Source organism: Amblyraja radiata, chromosome 11 (assembly GCF_010909765.2).
Source record: "Amblyraja radiata isolate CabotCenter1 chromosome 11, sAmbRad1.1.pri, whole genome shotgun sequence".
NCBI classification, from domain to species: Eukaryota; Metazoa; Chordata; class Chondrichthyes; order Rajiformes; family Rajidae; genus Amblyraja; species Amblyraja radiata.
Window position 1 is genome coordinate 27,582,872 of NC_045966.1, and position 27,704 is coordinate 27,610,575.

The following is a 27,704-nucleotide window of genomic DNA, read 5'->3' on the forward strand; positions in this document are numbered from 1 at the left end:
ATAGAAGAGGTAGACATTTTGCAAATGCGGGAGGTTTAGAATGTGTTGTGCTCTACTTTGAAGAGGCGGAAAGTAACAAAGGTTATTTTGAAAGGGCAGAGTGAATCAAGTACATCAGCTGATGTTGGGACTAAGATGATCCTTGGGTGACAAGTGGTACGAGCTCAAAGCTTATAAAGGATTGGAGTCTCTCAAAAAATTATCTTGCAAGATTTATATTCAAACTACTTCCCCAAAATCCACCTAAAAGGCATGTGACCAACACTATCCTCACTGCTGCAACATTTCCCAAGAATCTCAGACAGAGTACAAACATTACATTCCCCAAGGAACATTGCACTGTTTAAAAATCGCTTCAAATGACCTTATAAGCACAGAAACCCCAATTAGTGACTCATAACTCGAAGACCCAACACATTTTATGGATCTGGAATAAAAATGCAGAGAACTGTAATTTTGTGAAACAACTTGTATTAGCTTTTGCCCCAACCTGCACCAGGAAATGAGACCTTACACTCTGGATGGGTCTGTCCTGCCCACCATGCCACACTGACTGCTCTGGTACACAGGGTACCAATAGTCCACAGGATTTCAAAGATAGTCTTCTTCTTGCGTATGGCATGCACAGCCTAAAGTTGTAGGTCAAGGGTAGACATCCAGGCCAGGCCAGCATCAGTTGCTGGGTAGATGGCTGTGATGCCACCAGGGAAAAGCCTCAGTGAGCAGTCATTCACGAAGTGCGGCACAGTCTGGTCTGGTCGTCCGCAGTCGCAAGCAGGGCTGTCTGTCCTCCCCCACTTATGCAGGTGATGGGCTGTTCTTGCATGGAGGGTGCGGCTTCCAAGATAGCGCAGCCTCCTCAAAAGGGCTTGCTGTGTCTTCAAGTAACACATGGGGAAAATGGTGCAGCACAGTGAAGGTAATGGCCGATGACCCAATATAGAACTGGATAACCTGCTGCTGCTGATGCAGGTCCTGAGAGACCACCTAATGCAAGGGGAGCCCAATGGGTATGGACCTGGGGAATCTAAGACCAAGGATGATACACCCCCAGACCAAAGACCAATGGACTATCATTTTCTGAGTTCAAGCTTCAGGCCCACACAAATGGTGGTTCCAAGCCGATTATTGCAAAAATAAACATGGACAATACTTCTCCTTCTCTGAAGAAGAAGAAGAATACTGAATATAGAGCTTAAATTAATTTCAGGGCAGCTAGGCACACAGTACAAGACTAAACTGTGGTTGAAGTTAGTTTGAAATATTAAATCACATTGCCTTCAAATAATACATTTTAATGCCCATCCCAACACAAAGTAAAGCCAACTATTAGCAAATGCAATTGGAGGGAATGATCCTCTTACACAGACCTACCGATAATTCAAAGCATGTGTGATATTCAAATATGTTTTTGAGTGTCTGACAGCACTGGGCCTGTACACGCTGGAGTTTATAAGGACAAGGGGGACATCAAAGGAACTTACCGAATAGTGACAGACGACAGAGGGGATGTAGAGAAGATGCTTCCACCAGTGGGAGGGTCTCAAACTAGTGGGCATAGCCTCAGAATAAAAGGGCATATTTTAGAAAGGAGATAAAGAGAAATTTCTTTAGTCTGAGAATGGTGAATCTGTGGAATTCATTGCCACATGTCTGTGGAGGCCAAGTCATTGGGTTTTTAAGGTAGAGATTGACAGATTCTTGATTAGTAGAGACTGCGGGAAAGATAGATCAGCCATGATTGAATCGTGTACCACAACTTCTAAATTATTCAGAGTTAAATAACAATTTGGTTAGATTATGCATAATCCAAATCAAACATTTGGCAAGGAGCAACTTTATTGATATCTATTTTGATTGAAGTAAAAAGTATTTGTCCTATAACTATTGCTATTACAGATGTGAACAGGGTAATGTCCATGCATCTACGATGCAGCGACCCAAAATTGTCACACTACTAGAGTTGCTGCCTCACAATTCCAGTGAGTCAGCTTTAAGGGCCTGTCCCACTTACGTGTCCTTGGCACGCAAATTACGCGACCTCGTGGTCGCATTGAGGCGCACGGGCATAGTGTGGCCGCGCGGGGCCGGTCCCACTGAGAAACACAGAAGGGTATGGAGTTGTGCGCGACATCGCCCGGGGTCCGAAATTTTGGTAGTGAACGACATCTTAGCGCGCCAACGGCCTGTCGCGGAACTGACGGCCAAAGTGGGACAGGCCCAAGAACCTGGCGCGACGCAGAAGCAGGCAAACAATTGCCGAACTCAGCCTGGGGCTCACGCCCGTTGCGGTCCGGATCCGCCCCCACTTCTATTCCCAGAGCGGGGCCAAGAAAATTGAAGATAGACAAAATGCAGGAGTAACTCAGCGGGACCGGCAGCACCTCTGGAGAGAAGCAATGGGTGACGTTTCAGGTCAAGACCCTTCTTTTCAGACTGAAGAAGAGTCTCGACATGAAACGTCACCCATTCCTTCTCTCCAGAGGTGCTGCCGGTCCTGCTGAGTTACTCCAGCTTTGTATCCATCTTCAAATGACATCACACACTCCAGACGGCTGTGCATATGCATGTATTTGCGCCCGACCTTCGCGGCTCGACGAGACCACGAGGTCACGTAATTTGGGTGCCAAGGACACGCAAGGGGGACAGGCCCTTAAATCTTGACCTCAGGTAATGTGTGTATGAGTTTCTTCCAGATGTTAGTTTCCTCCCACATTCAAAAGACATACACATTGTTAGGTTAAGCAGTCATTGCAAATCCCTACCTAGTATCTAGACAAGTGGTAGAATATTGGAGAGAGCCGATAGAAATGCTGGAAGAGTTAATTGTGTGATTAACGTGGGATGAGTGCAAATGGGTACACAATGGTCAGTGTGAATTCAGTGGGTCAAATGATATGTTTCAATGCTCATAGCGTCTGCAGCATAGTTTATACACCTGGATTACGTATATTGCAAACAGAATATTTCTTAATTGCCCAGTAGCAGTTGTTAGATTAAAGCAAAGGCACACTTTATGAAATCTTCTGTATTTCAGCTAATTGCCTTTTGGGGTGTAATTTTTTAGTGAATTAACATCTTGCTACATATGATAAGGTACTATCAACAATAATAAATTATATAAAATAGTCAAAGAATCAATAGCAAGCATTGAAATTTATTAAGATTTCAATTTTGTTGGGTGCATACTTTACTTTAGTCTTTAAAGATACATCGTGCAAACAGGCCTTTCGGCCCATCGAGTCCCGGCCGACCAGCAATCATCCTGTACACTAGCACTATCCCACACACTAGGGAGAATTTATAATTTTACTGAAGCCAATTAACCCACAAATATGTACATCTTTGGAGTGTGGGAAGAAACCGGAACAAATTCAAGCAGTCACAGGGAGGATGTACAAACTCCGTACAGACAGCACTCGTAGTCAAGATTGACCCGGGTCTATGACACTAAGTGAGTAAGTAATTTTATTGGCCAAGTATTCATACAAGGAATTTGCCTTGGTGCTCCACCCACAAGTAACAACATGACACAGTGACAGTTACGACTGACTCTGAAAACACTAAACATTAATAATAATAAAACACCATTGATCAAGCATGTTACAAATTACCAGATCAAAGGGAGGCTACAGATTTTTGGCTGTTGAGTAGAGCAACTAACTACTTGTGAATAAAAACTGTTTTTATGTCTGGCTGTGGCAGCTTTGACAGTCCGGAGTCATCTTCCAAAGGGAAGTGATTCAAAGAGTTTGTGGCCAGGGTGAGAGGGGTCAGAGATGACCTTGCCCGCTCGCTTCCTGGCCCTTGCAGTGTACAGTTCATCAATGGAGGGAAGGTAGCAGCCAATAATCTTCTCTGCTGATTGGACGATTCGCTGCAGCCTCCAGGTGTTGCGCTTGGTGGCCGAGTCAAATCGGATCATGATGGAGAAGGTGAGAACAGACCCTACGATGGCAGTGTAGAATTGGACCATCATTGCCTGTGGCAGTTTGTGCTTCCTCAGCTGTCGCAGGAAGTGCATCCTCTGTTGTGCCCTTTTGACTGTGGAGTAGCCCCCCACTTAAGGACCTCAGAGATGATGGTCCCCAGGAACTTAAAAGACTCCACAGATGTGACTGTGGTGTTGTTTGTGGTGTTGTTGATGGTGAGTGGGGTGAGGGGGAGCTCTCCTAAAGTCTACAATCAATTCCACCATCTTAAGAGCTCTAGGTTGTTGTGACGGCACCAGGACGCCAGCTGTGACACTTCCTGCCTGTAGGCAGATTCCTCCCCATCCTGGATCAGTCCAATCAGGGTTGTATCGTCTGCAAACTTGAAAAGCTTGACAGAGGTGTCTGTGGAGGTGCAGCCATTGGTGTAGAGAGAGTAGAGGAGAGGAGAGAGTACACAGCCTTGCAGTGCTCCTATGCTGAGCGTTTGCTGGTCCAAGATGTGCTTTCCCAGCCTCACATGCTGCTTCCTGTCTGTCAGGAAGATGGTGATCCACTTACAGAGGGGTTCAGGCACAGTCAACTCGGAAAGTTTGGAGTGTTGTAGCTCTGCCAGTAAGGCAGCAACTCTACCTCTGCACCACTGTGCCACACCTTCAAGTCATCTCAATTTGTATTTTTAGGTGGCTGAGTCAATGGCATGAAAAAAGTGACAGACAACAGCATTCTAAATATTCAAACTAAACAGTTTGAGACAGATAAGTGAACGCCTTTGCAATCTGTTTCATTGAATGACTGGCCAACTTGCCTCATTTAAAAGCATTTGGTTATTACTGAATCCATAAAAAGGAATTAGATTAGATTAGATTAGATAGCCTTTATTGTCATTCAGACCGAAGTCTGAACGAAATTGAAGCAGTCATACATACAATACAATAAAAAACAACAATAAACACATATTAACATCCACCACAGTGAGTCCACCCAACATCTCCTCACTGTGATGGAGGCAAAAGTCTTAGGTCTCCAGTCTCTTCCCTCCTCTTCTCCTTCTGCGCTGAGGCAATACCCCCCGGGCGATGTAGCAAACAGTCCCGCGGCTCAAACACCACGGCCCGGGGTGGTCGAAGCTGCCGCTCACCAGTCCTGCTGACGCAGCCGCTGGCCCGCGGCCGAACCCCGGACTCAGGCCACCGCCGCCAGAACACCGTGCAAGCCACCGGAGCATCGTTCCAGCCCCGAGCCGGATCGCCCTCACGTGAGTGCCGTTACCGTCTCAGCCTCGGGCTGGGCCGCCCCGACCGGGCACCGCTCCTCCCTCGGGCTGGGCCGCCCCGACCGGGCGCCGCTCCTCCCTCGGGCTGGGAACGCCGTACCTCCCCAAGCTCGGCCACTCCGACGGGAGCACCGTTCCTTCCTCGGGCCGGCCGTCCTCACGGTAGCGTCACAGCCCCTCACGGAAGCCCTGTTCCAGCCCCGAGCCGGGCCGTCCTCACGGGAGCGAGCCCAGTGCGAGTCCTGGCGGGCTCTGCCTCCTGAGCCTCGAGGTCGCCAGCTCCGCCATTAGGCCTCAGCGCAGACGGAGGCAGAGAAGGGGAATACGACATAAAAGTCGCATTCCCCCGCAGGGAGAGACAGCAAGCCGCGTTTCAACCCCCCCCCCCAAACAGAAACTAAAAACCAAAACTAGACTAACCAAAACGAAAATAAACAACCCAAAAAACACAAAACAAACAGGACTGCCGGAGAGCCGCTGCAGCCAGAGCCGCGCCGCCACTAGAATTGAAATGTTTCTGAAAAAGAACCAAGATCCAGGCAATACTGAGCAAAATAGGCAGCATCGATGGAGATGAAGTAAGAGTTAACATTTTAGGCTTCACCTTTCATCAGAACTGGGGAAAAGTTAAGAGATTAAACTAATTTTAAGTCAAAGATATGGGGGGACTGGGGGAGGGCAGAGAACACAGAGAAAGGTCCAAGTGAGGGCAGGAGAGATTTAGACAAAAGAATGGGAGTCCAGTGAAAGAGGGTGGTAAAAGTACATGACTAATAATAGTCAAGTCTAGCAGTGGAGTAAATAGAAGACAAACATATCTGAAGTTACCAACAAAGAGATGCAAAAATTAAAAATAACTGAATGCTGGAAATCTGAGCTACGAGGTTTGGAACAGCTGAATATCTGTATTTGTTAAACTCAGGATGTCATCAGAGGGCTATAATGTTCCTAGACAGTAGTGCTTGTGTTGAGCTTCATTCAAACCACATAGAAAGCTGAAAACCAAATCCAGAGTGGGAAAGAGTTGAAGAATTAAAGTGGCACATAACTGGAACTAAGGCGTTCTGCAAAGCCATCAAGCAATCTGACTGTAGCTTCCCCCGTGATAAGACGACTACAGTGAGCAATGAGTACAGTACACTGAATAGTAAGCTGTATGAATTGCTATTTAATTTGGAACGTCTGGGCTCTGGAGACTGGGGAAAATGGGGGCAAAGGGGAAGATGTAGCGTCTCCAGTGGTCCAACACGAAGGAATAAGCAGCCTGAAAACTAATGTCCATGATCAGGTACAGCTTCTTCCCTACAGTCATTTGTCTATTAAACGGCGCCGACTTTGTCATCTGGAGCCTGGGAGCTCCAAACCGGCGCGGCCTTGTCGGCTTCGGCAGCTGCGGGCTCCAACCAGAAAGCGGCCGTTCCAAGTGGCCGAGCCGCCGAAAGGACTCTCCCGACGCCGGGGCAAGACCACCTGGTGAGAACGGCCAGGGACATCGGGCCTCCGTAGAGGCAATTGCGGTGGCCTCAATAGGCCTGACTTTGGGGTGAACATGGGGTGGGGACTGGACATTGTGCCTTCCCCCATAGTGCTATCCACTGTGGGGGGATGATTTTTTTTGTCTAATTGTAGTCCTGTAGGTCTGTGTCCAAGATGGCTGCCGTGAAGGGAGAGTGGACGCTGGCACGAATTGGTTGCCGCTGCTCTCTCTTCACACTGTGTTTTTGATTTTCTGTTTTTGGATTGAATTCTGTTTTTAATTTGTGTCTCTGTGATGTCTTTATTATTTGTTATATTCCGATTATATGTTATTCCGATTAAATGTCTATTATTGTTATGTCTGTATTCTTTCTTTATGTACTGCACGGAGAGGACGCTGGCGCTGTTTGTTCGCCGCTTCTCCGTTTGCTATTGTCTGTTACTATTGTAAAGCGACTTTGAGTCTTAGAAAAGCGCTATAAAAATAAAATTTATTATTATTATTATTATTAAACACTACAACCTCAAATAAGCTGTGTGCGTGCATGTATTTGTAAGTGTGTGTATATATACATACACACACTCTACTTTTTTTCTCTCTCATTTATTATATCGTTCACAGTGTACTATGTTTATATATTGTGTTGTGCTGCTGCAAGTAAGAATTTCATTGTTCTATCTGGGACATATGACAATAAAACAGTCTTGACTCTATCATAAGAGACACGTGTTGACAATGATGAGATTATGAACAAAACCTTTGGAATGCTGAAATGGGAGTAGGTGATGTTTCTGATGATCGCATATAATTGAATGTGAAGGCTTGTAGGCTGGTACACAAGACAACCCAGAAGTCCTATCTTTATTCAGGTAAGCGAGTGGGGTGATCAGGATCCTGTTATCCATTGTAGAGACAGTGGATTAAACAAAATATATGTGAGAAACTGTTATAGTCCATGGACTTATTTTAAAGTCTGATTGCTAACCTAACCACCGAAACAGAGAGAGAATCTAAGGGAGGGAAAAGACTGGCTATCTGAAGATAAAAGTAATAATTGGCAAGAATGGCAATGAAACATTCAAGTTCAAGTTAAGGACAGGAAGCATTGCCGATTCAGCCATTGATATACTGGGGGACAGATGCAGGAAGTGACCTCATTAACTTAGAAATAAAGAAAGTTTCATATAGACCTCAAAAACCCAGTATAGTTTAGATGAGTTCCCGTTGCTAATTCATTTCCTATAGGGGGAAGTGAAAGAGTAATAGTTCAATATGAAACGGGTATAACCAGGCAAAGCAGACCACTTAGGCCTCCCAGAAGGAAAAGTGACGAGGAGTAAAACATTTTTTGTTATATCCATTTTAATAGCAATATTCCCCATTTCTTCAGATTCAGATTCAATTTTAATTGTCATTGTCAGTGTACAGTACAGAGACAACGAAATGCATTTAGCATCTCCCTGGAAGAGCGACATAGCAAATGATTTGAATAAATAATAATAAGTGATAAGTGTCTGGGGGGTGGAGGGGTGATTGGCAGTCACCGAGGTACGTTGTTGATCTACATAACTAACCATTTCTGACATGCTGACGTAATCACTTCATCAAATATAGTGCTTAAATCGACAGCTGCAACCTTAAACCTGCGCACTATCAAATTATCCACCTTGGGTCTCTAAACCCTTAATCATTGGAAACAATTTGCTCCTATATCGTTAGCCTCAATATGACATTATATTTAGTTACAAGATCAAATACTTCAATATCTTGTTACACTAAAAACACGTCCAATTTTCAAACTTTTACCTTAATTGCATTCCCTTGGAGCAGGCAGAACTTAAATGTACACTGTTCCTTGCTACTACTTGTATCCTTTTATTAAGATTTGGACTCCAAAAGTGAATATACTGCTACAACTGTGATCTTCATGAGAGGAATTTTGGGTAAATATCAATGTCGTGTTATAAAAATCACAAATTTAAACTTGAGTGGAAGGAGAATCACTACTTTGTAACCGTCCCTTATGAGGAACAGGTAAGTACAGAAGATGAAAGATTTTCAGCTGGTCCTGAAGTATCCCCTTGTATAGCAGGGAAATATTTATTTTCAATTCTTCCAGCATTTCCCCCTTTCTGCCTCCACTGCACACTTTTTTTGCCAAATCTAACACTATACATTCTAGTGCTACAGTTTCAAATGATATCTTGGGTTCCTTTTTAAAAACATGAAAATATACAAAATAATCCTGTGTATAACCATTTCAGTTGCTCGTTTCCAAGGTGAAAATTCCAGGTAATTGTGTTTTCTCTTGTCGATCAAGGCCCAACAATGGGAATTAAGCTTCTGGTTTGTTTCTCTCTGCCCTGTAACACTGGCATCACTGTCTTACCAGCCAGATTTACATGTATGATTTATATTCAGTCTGATTAGATGGTTACAGAATTTGCACATTTACTACTTGATTGATTGCAAATCTGACGAAAATACAATTATCTTTGTTGATTGATACTCTGTATGTTTGGATACGGTTATCAACTTTACCAAGTTACCTAAACTTATTTATCTTTTCCATCGAGTTCCCTGCCCTCACCGAAAAAAATGTAAACAAGTCAAATTCTGCCTCCACTCTTTGGATCGCTATCTATAATTCTTAATTAACACACACCACATCCCGACTTAACCCAGTCAGCCCAGTTCTGCCACACATTGAAGGTTTATTATGCCATGTTGACAGATCTCTCGCAATGCAGCCCAGAGATACTGCTGGATGTATTATTCTATATTGAGTGAGGGGATTAAAAGAAACCACTTTTCTTCTTTAGACAACCAAATACCTTGCTGGAAACTACAGACAGGAACATCATGTTGCTGACAGGCCCGCTGCAGACAGCAGGAGTATGTGCTGAGGGACGCACTGAAACTTAGTGCAGACAAAGCCAAGGCTCTGTGGGGGAGGGCGACAGTCTAGGGACCTTCCGCTGCTGGACATGGGGGGGGGGTGGGGCAGGATGTGGTGGAGACGTCCCTCAAAATAAGGGAAGGGATTCCACGCCAGTGGGTCACACGAGTGGCAAGGGTGTGGGGTAAAATTGTGATTTGGGGAAACTGTATTGTATGTATGAATGCATGTATAGCCTCCGAGAATGTCGGATGGAGTTTTGTAAGAATCACATATTGTATATATTTTTATTTCTTGAATAAAGTATTTTGAAACTGAAAAAAAATGAAAGTGTCTACAGTCAAATAGACTGCCGTACAAAAAAAAAAATGAAACACCTGAACATAGATATAGATGGTTTGGTGAATGTTTGCAGACATGAAGCTCACATGAAGAGTACATGGCCACATCATTGGGACTGCTTTAATCAACGTGAATTTTTTCACTGCCTTTTTAGTGGAGCTTAATTTAAAATAGATCCAAAAATAGCAAACAGATGATAAAATGTGTGTGCTCATACACTTGCATTCCACAACACAATTTCATAACCAATGTCACTTTTCTTTTGCACTTCATTACCACATGAACTCAACCCTTCTACATGAGACATAACAGATCATGAATTTACTGTACAGAGAAATGAGTAAAACAAAGCCACATCCTACCACCAAGTTGCCCCTCCCAGAGAAGGGCAAACAATCCAAGATTCATAATGATTTCACTCTTAAAGAACAAATTCTGACAAGTAATAATACACAGGTCAACACCAACAGATGTTGCATGTGCAACCTGGAATTGCCTCAATGTTGTTCATAATCTTTAATGTTAGATGACCAAATCCCAGTAGAAGAAATTTTACACGAGAAGAATGCAGATGACAACAGGCCCACCATTACCCAATGTCAGCTGTAGGCTTTAAATATCATTGAGGTTTTCAGTAAGACGTAAACCATTTTAGAAATAATTAACTATCTTAAGTGCAGTTAGACTGAGCTACAAAGCTAAACACAGCAAAACAAGTATATACTTGTGGGTTTGAAAGATAAACACTGCTGAGAGTATGTTTTATCAATTTGTTTTTCAGGTATTTATTGCCCATTTTCATCTCCTCTTGGTGATAGTGATGGCGAGTGGCCACCATCTTGTGTTGCTGCAGTCCTGTTGATGGAAATACACCCCCACACTGTTGCTGTGGTGATGAAGGAAGATTCAAAAACTTTTAAAAAATAATTTGGGTACATCCAAGTCAGGATAGTGTACAAACTAGCGATAAACCAGCAAGCAATGATGATCCCATGTGCCTGTGTCTCTTATGTTTTGCAATTCCTAAAAGTCACAGGCTTGGGAGGTGTTGTTCGTGTAGCCTAGGCGAGCTGGGAATTAAAGTTTAGATTGGATGGGGCATCAACTAATGAGCTTATACATGTGGGAAGGTACTGGACCAAGGAGAAAGGATGGAATCAAACAAGAAACAAGTTTCCACTTTATTCCACTATATTTTTCACTCCATTGATGACTGCAATTGATGAATTTGCTCCTTCCTTTCAGACATCAAATTTTGTAAACTAACAGACCTTAGTTTCCCCACTTATATCTGTTTCACCTCTGATGCCTTCTGCCACTGACCATTTCCAATTCCCTTGTTCCCTCAGATTCACCTTTACCATGGATTAGTCATCCCTTTACACCTCCATCAGGTTGGCCCAACAACCCCTCTGCTTCCTCCTTGAGCAGAGGCACGACCAGTTCTCTCGCACCAACATATTTATTCTCCCAGCTGAACTTACTCTTGCATTGAAAAACATTTATTTCATCTCTACCCTCATTCTCCAGATCCAAGGTATAACACTGGGCACTCACATGGGCCGAAGATATGTGTGCCTTTTCATGGGATATGTGGAACATCTTTTGTTTCAGTCCTATCCAGGATCATACCCTTAATTTTTTTTAGTTCTTCGATCAAATCCTAACAAGCAGTATTACAGGAGTCATCAGCAGCAGCAGCAGCTGTTTAAAGTGAAACCAATGCCGTTTCCTGTACATGTAAATCTTGGCAAGTGCATTACTTTTGCTGCCAATTTATTGCTCTCGTCTTCACATGGTCAATCTCTCACTTTTCCCTTCCCTCCCTGGACCTCTCCATCTCAGGAGATAGGCGAGCTTTTAACATCCTACCAATTCTAACCTACTAATTTTAACCAAGCATAGCAATTCCTGCAGTTATCTCAACTATTCTTCATCCGATGCTGCCTCCTGGCAAGCACTACTATTTTCTATTTCTCCACCTCCATTGCATTCTCACAACTCTCTGAAATATCTTCTTGCTGAACTTTTGTTCCCCTTTATCATTCTTAACAAAACACTTGACGACATCTTGCTGTATATCCCAGTCTGCTGCTCTGACCCCTCTCCCAGAATACAAAACTTATCCTTGAGAATGTGTCCCTTGTCTACCCCACCAGTCTCCAAATTCAATGGATAATCTCTGCAATTTCTGTTACCTTCTAAAGAGATTCCACTACCACCAGACACATGTTGCCTTCCACATTTTGCAGGCCTGTTCCTTCTCTAACTCCCTGGACCATTTTTCCATTCTCATGAATCACTTACCCTTTCAACTACAGGCAATGCAAATCATGTATTTTCACTCTTTCCCTTCCAACAAGAGATTCAACCAGTCTTTCCAGAAGAAGCAAGTGATGTGCACTTCCAATCTGGTGCATAGCAGTCAGTGCTCACAATGTGGACTGCACTATGATGGAAAAACCAAATGCTGCTTTGGTTGGGCAACAGCTTTGCAGAGCACCAGTCTTCTGTCCACAGTGTGACACCGAGCTTCCTGTTGCCTGTCACTTCAATTCTCCATTCCACTATCACTTTGACTTTTGGATCTGTGCCTCAACACCAGCTTGATAAACAGTACATCTTCTATTTGGACACATTGCAGCCTTCTGGGCTCTAGAATGAATTCTACAAAATCAGGTACCAGTAATTTGTTTTGTTATATCTCTATCAGTTCATTTGGGAAATTGGTTCAGTTGTCCCCCCTCCCTCTACCTCTGGGAGTGGAGAATGTTCTGTTTGGCCTGTTGCTTGCATACCTCTGCTCTGAATTTAACAATTCCTATATTCTATGTTCTCACTCTCGAACTGCTCCCATTCATTGACTGGATAACTTTGTTTACAGCTTATCCCCATGGACACCCCCGTTTTACTTTAACTGAGACATTCACTATCTCTGCAGATTAACAAGCTTCTTTTCTTCTTTCCAGTCCTGGCAAAGGATCCTTGACCCAAAATGCTAACTTTATCTTCCCACAGATGTGGCCTGACCTGCTGAAGATATCCATCATTTTGTTTCTTTTAAAATTATGGGCTCCGTTGAACAGGTTACATGGATACAGACCACAGGATAGGAGCGCTTATAAAAATGTTAACATCCTTTACATCTACTCTAATTATGACAGAAAGCAAGGAATTTGTCAACATATCAGTGAAGACAATTCTGCATTAAATTTTCAACCTAGATTATGTCAAGACAGAAGTGAAGTCTCAACTCGGTTATAACACAGCAGACATCTGATATCATGCACTATTTGTGGAATTAGATGAACATTGGTGCAAGTGATGGAACCCGACTGGTCCTTGGTTGTTGTGTGGTGGACTGAAGAAGGCCAATACCAACATGAAAACCTTCAACATTTGCTGACCTAACCGAGAAGGCAAAAAAATAGAACTGACATTGTGTAGTGGTAAGCCGCTCCATTTGGTAAATCTGTTTTACCCCCAGTAACATCAGAGAAACAAGAGACAGCAGATGCTGACCCAATATGTCTTCTGTCCACTTCCCTCCACAGGTGTTGCCTTGCCAACTGAGTTCCTCCGGAAGATAGACAAGATGTTGGAGAAACTCAGCGAGTCAAGCAGCATCTCTGGAGAAAAGGAATAGATGACGTTTCGGGTTGAGACCCTTCTTCAGACTGACAGTCAGGGGGGAGGGAAACTAGAATTATGAAAAGGCACAGAGCAAATCAGAGCCGGCACCGATGACCCAGGAAAGGTGGAGCCTGTAATAATCCATTGATGGCTGTGGAAGAGGTGATAACCAATTGATACGAACAGTGAAACTAGCAGGACACCAATACTATGCGTGCCCATTACAGGGTCGCAGAATGGAATTTACTGTAACGAACTTCTACTCTGCTGTTTACATACCTGGGACCATTGAAATTTCACACGGTCATATTGCAAGATGTGTGAACATTGGCCGGATTACCTTCCCTAAAATACACAGGGCCGGCACGAACAATAAGTCACTTAGCGTCTCCAGAAAACTGCCTGACATACTGAGCTACTCCTACACTCGTGTTTTGAACAGGAAATCACTTCGCGTCTCCTTTTCGTACCAGTAGGTGCGTCATCCGGAAACCCTCCAAACATTGTTTGTAAAACTTGACCTGCAATGCCGAGGAAAACAATGAAGCATCGCCCTCCCAACAAAAAAAATCCAGTTCTCATTCCGAAAGCCCGCTTAACACAGAACGGGTTCTTCCGCTGGAACGCAGAACGAGAAGACCGTCCTGTACTCTCATGTGTAAGAAACACAACGTTAACTTTTAAGACAATAAAGGCCATTGTTTAAACATTAAAAAAATCTAACGCGCAAATCATAATCCCACACCCCTCCCCAAAGTACACTCAGGGGTGGGGGTGGGTTTGTCTTTCAGGAAGAGGAAGGAAGCAGAGCAACGGAGCAGCTAATCAGACAGCCTGCAACAATGTCTGTTCCGCTAAGAATGTCTCTCAAAGTTTGTGCAGTGAACAACTTTAAAGAAACACTAGGGGCAGGCGGGTTGACCAGAGAGTGTATGTGTGTGTTGGGGCGGCGGGTAGGGGGGGGTTGGAAACTCAATCATGGAAACCACCCTCTCCCAATCTGTCCCAAACAAAGCACAGAAGCTCCCTGCACCATTACCTTGTAGACTTTGCCGAAGGCGCCGTCGCCCAGCTCCCCGATCACCTCCCAAATCTCCTCGGGGTTGAAGTCCCTCCGGACGTGCTCGTACTGCTTGCATTTCTTCCTCTCGAAAGTAGAGAGTCTCAAAATCCTCTTGAAGTTGGCGAAAGCCATGCCCGGTCGTGAAAGAGAGGAGCGGAGCGGCGTAGAAGGGGGAAGGGAAGCGGTAAAGCAGGTTGAGGAGGGGACGGGGAAGCCGGCCGGCAATCCGTGCGGGGTGGCCGCGGCTCTGTGCTCGGTGCGCTCCCAGCGGGGCCAAGCCTCTCCACGCCGCCCGCTGTCCCGCTCACGTTGCAACTTTCATGCCCTCCTCGGTCGACGGAAGACAACTCCCTTCGCAGCTCCACTTGAAACAAGGATCGCCAACTTCATCCAAACAAGTCATCTACTGGGCACTAAACCACCAACTCCATATCCGCTTCCTACACCCACCCCGCACTACATCCACCTGTCCGTTTCTGCGGCACTGCGACCCTTGATATAATCTCCACCAGCCTTGCCCCTATTTCAATTGGTTGTCGCACGTCTCTTAACCCATCAGTTAAAATAATAAAAGGTCATTCTGGCTGCTAATTGAACAATCCAGGCATCAGTCATAGCCTTTCTCCTCCCACAGGTGGGTGGGGCCAGTGTTAGCTGATAAACTGTACCCCTGGGGAGGGGAAAGTTTTGAACGATGCTTTCCAATGCTCCGCAATGCCGTCTGAACAGACCATTGGGCTGGAGGTGTGGGGTGAGGGAGGGCAGTGGCAGCGGCAGCTGGATTGCTTCAGTGCTATGTTACTGCGGCATTTTGTGCCTATCTTCGATTTAACACCCATTCCATCTCTTTCTTTACAAAGTACTTGAACGTACCGTTCAAAACCGGGTCCGCGTTTGTCATGAATGCATGCTTGAGTTCTGCAGATTTTATTTTTTTGGTCCGAGTATCATCGTCCGGAAACGGCTCTCGTAAAATCTGCAAATGACAACCTGACCAATGACCCCCTGCCCATTCTCAGTCCAGTTTGCAACCTTCGACCACTGCTCCTGGTCCAACTTTTCCCTGTCGCCCCTCTGGTTTTGATGAAACTCCACTGCTATCTATCCCATTGTAGCCTGAAAATCACGCACAAACCTTCTCTTATCAGGTGTTCTCCAAGGATCTATCTTTAGATGTATCTTATTTACTCGCATCCCTTGATAACATCATCTAAAACGGAGTGGGACACTTCAACCTTCACCTGTTTCGACGAATGCAATCAACCTGGTGTGCACAATCAAATAAGATCAAATAGAACAAGTTGTCCTACAACTTTAGGCTGTGCACGCCATACGCAAGAAGAAGACAAATCATCTAAAAGTAATTTCCACAACTTCACCATCATCTTCCTTGATTTAAATCTTTTTATTTGAATTTCACAGCAATTTGCATACATACAATGATAACAGACAGTGACAGTCAAGGCATAATTGTGCAACAGTATGTAGGCGACCCTCAAAGCCCTTACCCTTACCCACCTTCAACCCACCCGAATCAGGTCGGAACCAAACGGGGACAAACAACACTCACATACATACACATCCACACAAATATGGTAAGATAAACGAAACAAAAAGTACTAAAGAAAAAAAAAAAAGGGGGGTCACTAATAACAGTAAATAAGTAAGTAATTAAATAAATAAGTGTGGGAGGGGGGGGGGGGGGGTTAAGGGGAGAGCAGCTGCAGTAGAGCAGAACAATGGTGGAGAGCACTCAGTCCTCTTCCGAGTCTGGGGACAAGTTGAGAGAGTTAACAAGTTCCAAGAAAGGGTTCCATGTATCTAGGAATGTCTTGGTAGAGCCTTTGAGAGAGAACCTAAGTTTTTCAAGCTTTAAATTGTAAAGCACCTCCTTAATCCAGCGGGTGTGTGTCGGGGGACAGGTGAGCCTCCAGTTAAGCAAGATCAGTCTCCGGGCTAACAGGGTTGTAAAAGCTAGAACCCGTTTCACCGCAACAGAGAGGTTGGTGTTGGGAGGGGTACCGAAAATGGCTGACAGTGGGTTTGGAGGAATAGTCTGGCCGTAGGCTCTGCTTATCAAGTCGAAAGCACTCCTCCAAAAGGCTGCTAGCTTAGGGCAAGACCAAAACATATGGCTATGGTTGGCAGGAGATTGATTACATCTGTTGCAGGTGTCCCTAACAGCGGGGTAAATTCTAGATAATCTTGCATTTGTGTAGTAGACTTTGTGAAGGACTTTGCATTGGATTAGGCCATGACTGGCACATATGGAGGAAGAATGGATCAAATCTAAGGCAGAGTCCCATTGCTGGTCTGTTAGTTTCGTATTCAGCTCCCCCTCCCACGCAGCTTTTAATGAGGTATGAGGTTTCAATATAACCGACCCTAACAAGTTATACAAAACAGAGATGCATTTCTTCCGGTTGGGATCTAGAGCTAAGATGGTATCGGTCAGGGTTTCAGGGGGGCGATTTGGGAAATGGGGGAATGTCTTCTTCACAAAATCCCTAATCTGGAAAAAACGAAAAAGTTGGGAGTTTGGGAGGCTATAGTTGGACGAGAGCTCCGCAAAAGACGAAAAGATGCCATCCTTGTATAGGTTTTTGATACTACTGATACCGTTGCTATGCCAAGTTTTGAATGTGTGGTCTGTACTTGAAGGTTTAAAGATGTGGTTTTTAAGCAGTGGGGTCAAGATGGAAGGGCCTTGTAAACCGAAGTTTTCCCTGAGTTGACTCCATATCTTGAGCGAGAGGGACGTAATTGGGCCTGCACCCACAGATGTTATAGGAAGGGGGAGTTGGGAGCATAGGACAGACCGCAACGGGAGATGTGACCTCGCCTTTTCCATGTGTACCCAGGTCATCATTCATCCAATACAGGAGTTTTTGGAAGTTAGCTGCCTCCATCATCTTCCTTGATCCCAGTTGCACTCTCGAAGTTCTCCAATGGCAGCAATGGCTGAGCAGATGTATGTTTCAAGGTACATGGATAGGACAGGTTTGGAGGAATATGGGCCAAACGCAGGTAGATGGGACAAAGTGTGGCTGGGACATGTTGGCCCGTGTGGGCAAGTTGGGCCCAAGGGTCTGTTTCCACACTGTATGACTCTAAACGATCTCGAGAATTGTCATCTTTGCCCCCATTATCTACTGCTCCGAGTTTCTAACTCAATCCTCCCTGAAATGGAACCATACTGTTCACATCCTGTTATATCTGACCCCAGATTGAGTGCACATATGAACTATCTGTACATTATGGAGTCAACGATTCATTCAGCACAGAAACAGAACCCTGGGCCTAACTTTTCCATGCTGACCAGGATGCTTCACCTATGCTAGTCCCATTTGCCCACATTTGGCCCATATTCGTCTAAACATTTCCTATCCATGTACCTGTCCAAATGTATTTTAAATGCTGCTATTGTACCTGCCTTAACTACTTCTTTTTGGCAGCTCATTCCATGTACCTCCCACCCTCTGTGAGAAAGTTGTCCCTTCGGTTTGTATTAAATCTTGTCTCTATCTTAAACTTATGTCCCCTTATTTTTGATTTTCCTACCTTTGGTAAAAGACTGTGCATTCACCCTATCTATTCCCCTCATGATTTTATGCACCTATCTAAGATCACCCCTTAGCCTCCTGGGCTCTAAGGAATAACGTCCTAGCCTGCCCAACCTCTCCCTATAGTTCAGCCTCTCAAATCCTGGCACCATCCGTGTAAATCTTCTCCTGAGGCTGGCTCTGCTTATGTTGCCCAAGCCTTAATTACTGAATAACCTGACAACAAAACTCCTTACAAGCCTCCTTCAAACTACAGTTCACAAAGTTGTGTTTATCCAAACCTGGGATGTTTATGTTCTAATATGCACCATGCCACCTTCACCCACCACCCTTGTTTCACAGATATTTATTGATGCCTAATTGTGTAAAATCTTACATTTTCATTTTGTTTTCAAATGCTTCTAAGGCCTTTCCCACTCTTAATCTGTAATCTGTCACAATCCTAAAACTTCTGATATCTGTATTTTTCCCATTTTAGACAACTTAATATCTCTGACTTTAATTGCCCTGCCATTTATGTCTCTAACCTTTGGAAATCCCCGCCTAAACAACATCCATCTCTGTATCTTTCCAACTGTAAGATTCTCCTTAAAAGTAATTCCTTTGACCTTCCAATCCTAGGGGGGCATCTTCATATAGAATACAAACAAGCAACTGCAGTTGCTGGTTTACACAAAAAGACACAAAGTGGTGGAGTAACTGCAGGTCAGGCAGTATCTCTGGACAACATTGATAGGTGATATTTTGGGTCGGGACACTTCTTCATAGGAAGGATAACCTGGATGGAGTAAATGGGCAGAGGATGTTTCCACTATTGGGTGAGTCTAGGATCAGAGGCCCTAGCCTCAGAATAAAAGGAATTTCTTTAGTCAGAGTGTGGTGAATCTGTGGAATTCATTGCCACAGACAGCTGTGGAGGCCAAGTCAATGGATATTTATAAGGCGGAGATTGACACATTCTTGTTGAGTAAGGATATCAGGAGTTATGGGGAGAAGGCAGGAGAATGGGGTTCGGATCAGCCAAGATTGAATGGCTTAATAGAGTTGATGGGCCAAATGGCCTAATTCTGCTCCAAGAACGTAAGCAATTAAGAACTTCAGACTGCTATCTTGGTACAAGTTCTCCACTCACCATAATAACTTTTTAATATGATTCAATGCAGCCGCAGTACAGGGTTAAATCACTGTCATTGGAACACTATGTAAAACAATAACAAAACTAAAATGTAAAACAAAACTAGTAGTAATGCAGGAGAGGAGAAGTCCTTTTCGAACAATCCTGAGATGTGAGTACAGTCAATCACAACACCTGCTGAACTGAAACCGTTAAATAATCTGACCTCCAGTCCTTGTAACAGTAACCACAAAATTATCTGATTGTTGTTACCACCCGTTCACTTAATGGAAGGAAATCCCCAGAATGGGAGGAACCTCCCCCCCCCCCCCCCCTCCCCTGTCATCATTCAAGTCTGATCTGCATGACTCCTACAATGACTGAAATGGTCAAGCAAGGCATTCGGCTGTATCATAACCACTTTGGTAAAACAAAAAAACAAACAATAAAACCAGTCAAACCATCTGGCATTGAGCGTGGCACCAAATTCAGACATGGCAAATGTAAATCTGCATATGCCCTGATTTAAAATGTATTGCTAGTGTTGTATTGTTGTGGGGACTGAGTACAGAACTTCCCTACCCCATTGTAATGTGGGTGTTCTATCAGCATTGTATGAATACCAAGACCAGGAGGATGGCAGCAGTTCAAGAAGGTGGTTTATCAATCCTTTATCACAGGCATTTAGGGAGGGGCAATAAATGCTGGTCTAACCAGTGATCCTGTAACCACTTTTAATGATGCTTGGGTGAATTGCCTCACATAGTTTAGCTGGGTTAAAGGTGCTGCACAAATGGAACCCTGTTGTTTTTACTTATAGTCAGGATTCTCCTGAGACGTCAGTAACTAAATGAAATGTTTGGACATCCTGCACGATTTCCTTCCATTTTTAAGGCACTTATGTTAATGTATTTATAACATGCCGTTTCACTGGGTGGGGTGCTAGATGACCGGAAGAAAAAGAAAATTAAGAAGTAGGAAGTGAGAAGGGATTTTTTTTAAATGCAAAGCTCTGGCACGCCTCAAGATTGGTGGTGTTTGAATGAAAATTTTCAATGCCTAACTGTTCATGCAAATAATTTTGAAATCCAAAGCCAGGTTATACATTTTCAGTATTTGTGAGCTGCCTCCAGTATCCCGGTTTATTAGTTATGCACTTGAAGAACTAGGTATAATAACTAGACTTTGCACACTTCAAGGGTAAACATAGTAAACACTAAGTGAACTAACTAGTCACGAGTTATTGGAACAAGCTCACTGGTTCAAGCTTACATGTACAGTAAAATCTGGATAAACACGAACCATAAGGGTACATTTTATTTAGACTTTTACAACTATTATTCAATTGCACTCAGTAATTAAGTCAGTAACGGTGTTTCATTCCTTCATTTCTTTCCCAAAACATTTCATGGCACTTCTTTACAAGATTCTGTTTGTACTTGGACAGAATTATGACTGCTTAACGTTCTTTTTATCCAGGAGAGAGAATAATATCCAGATATTGAAATCTGAACTTTAATAATGACTATTTCAGCAGAATTTGGTTCTAATCCAAGCTGCATTGCTTGTCACAAGCGCTGACTGAAGGGATTACAGCTCCCATATCCTTATGGCTACAGAGTTGTGGCACAAGACATGATGTGTGCTGTGAAGGTAACACAATAACCATGCTTTCACCTTTGTCTCTCCTACCTTGAATATCAAAGTGCTTTTCAAGCAACATTGAATCATACAACTGGTGGCTCTAATTTTTTATCTCACAGTAAGGCCACATAGCCCTCATGTCTTTCGGAACATCATTACACAATATCAAAACTTGCAACTTCAGTATTGTTGTTATTTAATGCTTTAGCGAATAGTTTAGATGTTGAACACAGTTTCAACAGCAACATTCATAGTCATAGAGTGAAAGAGCGATACAGTGTGGAAATAGGCTGTTTCAACTTGCCCACACCAACTTGCCCACACCAGCCAACATTTTCTTATACAAGGCTTTTACAAATATTATTGAATTGCACACATCAACTACACTAGTCCCACCTGCCAGTATTTGGTCCAAATCTGTCCTATCCATGTACCTGTCTAACTGCTTCTGAAATGTTGGGATAGTCCCTGCCTCAACTACCTCCTCTTCCATACATCCACCACCCTTTGTGTGAAAAGGTTACCCCTCATATTTCTATTAAATCTTTACTCCTTCACCTTAAACCTATGTCCTCTGGTCCTTGATTCTTGGCAAGAGACTCTGTGCATCTAACCAACCTACTTTCTATATTTGTCCCGCCCCCAACCCTGACATCAGTCTGAAGAAGGGTCTCGACCCGAAACGTCGCCCATTCCTTCTCTCCATAGACGCTGCCTCACCCGCTTACTCCAGCATTTTGTGTCTACCCAATCTATTCCTCCCATGATCTTGTACACCTCTATAAGATCACCTCTCATCCTCCTGTGCTTCAAGTCCCAGCCTACCCAACCACTGCCTATAGCTTAGACCCTCTAGTCCTAGCTACATCCTCATTAATCTTCTCTGTACCCTTTCGAGCTTGACAACATCTTTCCTATAACACGGTGCCCAGAACTGAGCACAATTCTCTAAATGTGGCCTCACCAATGTCTTATACAATTGCAACATGACCTCCCATGACCTTCATTGGGTAAATAGATCAGACAAGGGATTAATTGCACTGCTCCTGTAAGGAACCATCAAAGTGCATACCACACAACAGCTCCCAGTATTATTCTAAGAAATAATTAAATTATACTAAAACCTCCTCATTTGCTTTGATATCATTTGATATCATTTGCTTTGATATCTCCACACCTCCATACCGCACCTCTGCTGTGTATAATAAATTGCAGATTTCATCAATCTCTTGAAAATGCTATACCAAGCCTTCCCAAGAAAGGAAATTAAAGCAGTTGGGTTTTTATAGCAGCTGGATACTCAGTTACTGTTGTTCAGTGTAGGCATTGGTTAAAAGCAGAAATTCAGATTAACTGCACAGCTGCCTTACAACTGGCCATTTCCCATCAAAAGTGTAGGCATTCACAAGTCCATTGTGAGTTGAAGAACCTTGGCAAACCTTGGAGGAAGAATAGTGGAAATCAATTAGATGGAATTTTCCATGCGAAGTCTAATCATTGTGACAAATGTCAAAAAAAAAATTTCTTTAATATTACACTATTAAGTTAATCAGTAAAATGATTAATCCCCTAATTTATGATTCATGCTTTTTCAATAAATGTCCTGCTTCATAAAGAAGTCCAGAGTAAACCTTCTTTTGCTTTGCTTCCCTGCATTTCATCATAACCTTGTTTCTTTTTGTGCGTAGGTTTTGTTTATTTCAGACTTCATATTTTCCTGTCAGCACATTGCCTGCTGTACTTCTTCTACAGTGACGGCTCTTCTAACCCATGTTGTTGGTTTTAAAACATGTTGTGGACATGAACGGGTCTAACGCTTCCCTTTTTGTTTTTCCTTCCCTTGTTTTATTTTTCACACTCACTCAGTTTTTTGTCTTCTTGAAATTTATGGTAACTGGTGATGAATGACTACTGACATTCTGCATGGAATGATGAAATCACCAATTCTTTTCTGACTGCCTTAAGAGACTGTTTAAGATGTCCAGCAACACCCATGGGAATGGAGGCTTGCAGGACTTCCTTCCCAAATCAGTTTTCCTTTCATTGAATACAGAAATGTTTTCACATGCAGGAAGACTGTCCAAATAGAGAAATCAGACTGTTCTCCAGCCCCATCCCCCATCTTAGTTTGTGACTAATATTTTTCACTGTCATGACCTACAATTCATCTGTATCCAATTTTATCTGAGGCTAGCTGTTTAAGTTAAGTACTGTTTTAAACTTCAAAGAAAACTGATTGAATTGAGAAGCAAAGATATGGAAGAGATTAGGCAGGAGCACCATGCTGACTTTAGACTGGGTGTGTGTGGTTTGATTTTTGTAGCCGGATTGAGAATGGGAGGGGGAGTTGAAGTGCTGAGCCAACTCCCCCTCCCATTCCCATTCCCAATCCGACCTCTCTGTCCTGGGTCTCCTCCATTGCCAGAGTGAGCAACACCGGAAATTGGAGGAACAGCACCTCATATTCCGCTTGGGGAGCCTGCATCCGGTCGGCATGAACATTGAATTCTCCCAATTTTGTTAGCCCTTGCTGTCGCCTCCCCTTCCTTAGCCCTTGAGCGGTCTCCTCCCATCCCCCAGCCCTCGGGCTCCTCCTCTTTTTTTCCTTCCTTCTCCCTGCCACCCCCTATCAGTCTGAAGAAGGGTTTCGGCCCGAAACGTTACCTATTTACTTCGCTCCATAGATGCTGCTGCACCCGCTGAGTTTCTCCAGCATTTTTGTGTACCTTCGATTTTCCAGCATCTGCAGTTCCTTCTTGAACAAATATTATTGTTTATTGAGAGGGGACAACACACAATGTAGAGAAATTACAGTTAATTTATGCAGGGCATTGGTGAGATCACATCTAAGGTATTATATTCAATATTGGTCTCCTTACTTGAGGAAGGATGTTAGTGATGAACTGGATGAAGGAGGCTGGTGAAAGTAATTTGCATCTAATACCTAGAATGGATAATTGTCCTATGAGGAAAGATTGGATAGGCTTGGTTTAGATCCAATTGAGTTTAAAAGAGTGATAGGGGACTTGATTGAAACATAAAAGATCTGGCTGACAGGATGGATGTGAAGAAGATGTTTCTGCTTGTGAGGAAATGTTGAACCAGGGGGTCACTGTTTAAAATAATGGGTCATCAATTTGAAATAAATGAGGTGATCTTTGTTTTCTATTTCAGAGGGTTCAGAATCTTTAAATCTTTCTTCAACAGGTGGTGGAAGCAGAGCATTTTTTAGGCAGAGCAAAATAGACAGTGGATAACATGGGGATGAAAGATTGTAGTAAGTAATCAGCAATGCAAAATTGGGATTGCAATTAGGTCAGCTTTGGTATTATTGAATGGTGGAGTGGACTACACCAGCCCTGGATGTGCACATTAGAATCAGTGGAAGGAAGACTCATGCAAAAATATCAAATTCATTTCGCATCTATTACAAACGATCTAATTATAGACAAGTCACAATTGATTGTAAATTGTAAATTGATTGCAATTCTAAGGTTAGGTACAATTTTACAGTTAATTTTTAAGAATCAAATGTCTGGAGGAGCTCAGCAGATCAGGCAGCATCTGGGAAGGAATGGAAAGACAATGTTTTGGGTCTCTTCAGACCCAATCGAAATGTCGTTTGTCCATTTCCTTTCACAGATGCTACCTGACCCATTAAGTTTCTCCAGCAGTGGGCAGCACTGTGGCGCAGCGGTAGAGTTGCTGCCTTACAGCGCTTGCAATGCTGGGGACCCGGGTTCGATCCCAACTACGACCGCTGTCTGTAAGGTTTGTATATTTTCCCCGTGACCGTGTGGACATTCTCAGAGATCTTCAGTTTCCTCCCACATTCCAAAGACTTACAATTAGCTTGGTATAAGAGTAAATTGTCCCTAGTATGTGTAGAATAGTGTTGGTCGCTGGTCGGTGTGGACTCGGTGGGCTGAAGGGCCTGTTTCCGCGCTGTATCTCTAAAGCCAACACAGTCTGTTATTACTCAAGATTCTAGTGTCTGTAGTCTCTGTCCCATTTCCCAGTTAATTAACCTTTTTATAAAAGGTACCTAAAGGAATACACTAAGGACAAATTTCATTAGTATTCCACACTTAACTCATTTGAGCTAAAGTAACTCACTTGCAATGCAACTCATGTATACTGTAAGTTAACATATCTTGTCCTTGAAGTATGTCCAAGGTGCTATTGAGGATGGAGATAAGGGTGCATTGTTGTTGGCCATTGTTATTTGGTCTTGTCATTAACAGCTGCGACACACCTCCTCTGCATGCTTAAACCTCTTTCCGTAATTCCTATAAGATGGTGAAATAAAAAGTAAAATAAAAATTGCAAGGATTTTGAGAATTGCGACACCTAAAGAACAAAGTGCTGCGGTTTAGAGAGATCCTGAGGAAACTAAGTGAATGGTTGGAATGCGTAATTTAAGATGGGTGCCATCATGTTAGCATATCATGAGAGAAATGGTTAGAAGGAACACTAGAACAAGAATTTAAGTAGATCAAGTTTACAAAATAATAACGAGGTGCTGGATGCTCATCATTCCAGATTGAGGTTTTATAGCCACAACCTGTGCAACAGGTTTTAACAGGCTGTTGTGATGTATGAAATATCTGCATATTTAAACACTACGCCTTTGTTGTCTTGAAAGGACATGAGTCAAGCTTACATCATGTTCCTCATTTTGTGACTTATTAAGGAATTTGATAAGATGCACCTCCCGTCTCTCTCTCTCTCTGTGGTTTCTGTAATCTTTGAAAGAATGCATTAAAGTGGCCAGAGGCAATCAACGGCACTTCTAATTCAGTGTTTATCAGACAAATATATTCCTGTTCCCGTTATTATAATATATTTTAGGTTGTGGATTGAAGTGAAAAGATTTATTACTTTACTGAATACTGTTGAAACATTTGTATATGTTCAATAGTTTTATTCTGCCTCTAGCTATTTCTGTGGATGTAAGTTAATCTTTTATTAATATTTTATGGGTTGACTGATCCCAGCTGTGTTGATTGTTGCTGGAATATTAACCCAATGAATCAATTCCAGGCACAATTTAATAACTATAAACAACTGACAAGATAGAACCAGTCTTAAAGTATGTCCAAGATGCTTGAGGATGGAGATATAGGTGCATTATTATTTACAATTGTTATTTTGTCTTGTCTTGACAGCTGGGGCATTCCTGTTGTTGCAAACTGAAGAATAAGAGTCTGAAGAAACATCCCAAACCAAACCATGGCTTATCCATTCCCTCTCCAGATGCTGCCTGACCCGCCGATTCACACCAGCACTTTGTGTTTTGTGTCAAACTTTCAGTGCTGTGTAACTCCATGACTCAATAAGAATGAAAGTAAATGTATTGGTTAATGAGTATATATGTAAAGTGATTTACTGTCATTTAATGTTAACAAATTACAATTACTTCATTCATAACATTTGGAGGCGGCGAATTAATCAGAAATGATGTGTCATAGAGTCAGAGAGTCAAACAGCGAGGAAACATGTACTTTGGCCCAACTTGCCCCACACCGACCAACATGTCCCAGCTACACAAGTCTCAGCTGCCTGCGTTTGGCCCATATCCCTCCAAACCTGTCCTATCCATGTACCTGCCAAACTGTTTCTTAAATGTTGTGATAGTCCCTGCCTCAACTATCTCCTCATTCCATACACCCACCGCCCTTTGTGTGAAAAAGCTACCCCTCAGATGCCAAATGCACCTTTTGATGTGAGACAAAAGGATTGAAGAGTTGCGAATTGTGAAGCAGAGGAAGGAATGTAAGTGGTGGGGGGGGAACCAAACCCAAATGAGAGATAGCCATTAAAAACAGTGAAATATATACTTTATTTCAGAATATTTGCAAAGAACGGTTTGATTGACTATCATGGGCGATTTACCAAATACTTTCCTGTCATTTTTAAATAAGGTAATCTGGGCTCCTTATTATGGGTAGACAAAAATGCTGGAGAAACTCAGCGGGTGCAGCTGCATCTAAGGAGTGAAGGAAATAGGCAACGTTTCGGGCCAAAACCCTTCCTCAGACTGATGTGGTTTTCTATTTCAAATGTATCTCCGCAAAACTCTGGTCCAATATACACTAGGCAAACTAATCCCAGAGGAGATGTACCCATGAAAAACTTGGTCTTAATTCAATATTTGCGTGAGAGCACATTTTGTCAATACACTGTGTTACGCATGGCTGTATAGACTGGGGCAGGAATTTGACACAGTCCCCCTGCCAGAATAATCACATGACCTCAGCAAGAAAGTTATTCTTTAACAGACTTTACCAGCTGATAGTTAATGTTACAGGAGGAGATAGATGGGTGTTGACCCAAAACATCACCCATTCATTTCTCTCCAGAGATGTTGCCTGTCCCATTGAATTTTGTGTCTATCATTGATTTAAGTAACCACGAATAGAATAATGTATGCTTGTGAACGCAGGACAATGCCTATTTTGTGACTGGCAGCACTAACTTTATAAACCTGGCTGACTACATCGTCTCGGGTCAGGGGAGAGCAACATGCACAACGACTTCCAGCTGCTTGCCCTCTCCCTTGAGAATGCCTTGCAGCAGTTTGGAGACATCTTAGACTCTGGCACCAGGGAGGCAGCACACCATCCTGGAGTCTCATTTGATGCCTCAGTATTTCCTGTCTGTGCCCCTACATAATGAGTCTCCAATCACTATGGCTCTGTCTGACTTATCCACTATAACTCTGTCTGACTGTGCCTCAGAGCCAGACCTGAAATTGCAGA

The 27,704-nt window shown here is 43.2% G+C and overlaps 1 protein-coding gene and 1 long non-coding RNA gene across 3 annotated transcripts in view; one reads left to right on the forward strand and one right to left on the reverse strand.

The window, feature by feature from the left end:
• Positions 1 to 15,148, reverse strand: part of stk10 (serine/threonine kinase 10) — a 101,128-nt gene extending 85,980 nt beyond the window's left edge. For both annotated transcript variants that reach the window (XM_033029591.1, XM_033029590.1), the window contains exon 1: positions 14,599 to 15,148. In XM_033029591.1, coding sequence (XP_032885482.1) covers positions 14,599 to 14,754 — 156 coding nt within the window. In that variant the 5' untranslated portion in view covers positions 14,755 to 15,148. The remainder of the gene's footprint in view (positions 1 to 14,598) is intronic.
• Positions 15,149 to 22,345: 7,197 nt separating this feature from the next.
• LOC116978759 lies at positions 22,346 to 26,311 on the forward strand. Its single transcript, XR_004413539.1, has 2 exons — positions 22,346 to 22,451; positions 26,112 to 26,311. It is a non-coding gene; the product is annotated as an uncharacterized LOC116978759 (long non-coding RNA).
• Positions 26,312 to 27,704: the final 1,393 nt, after the last annotated feature.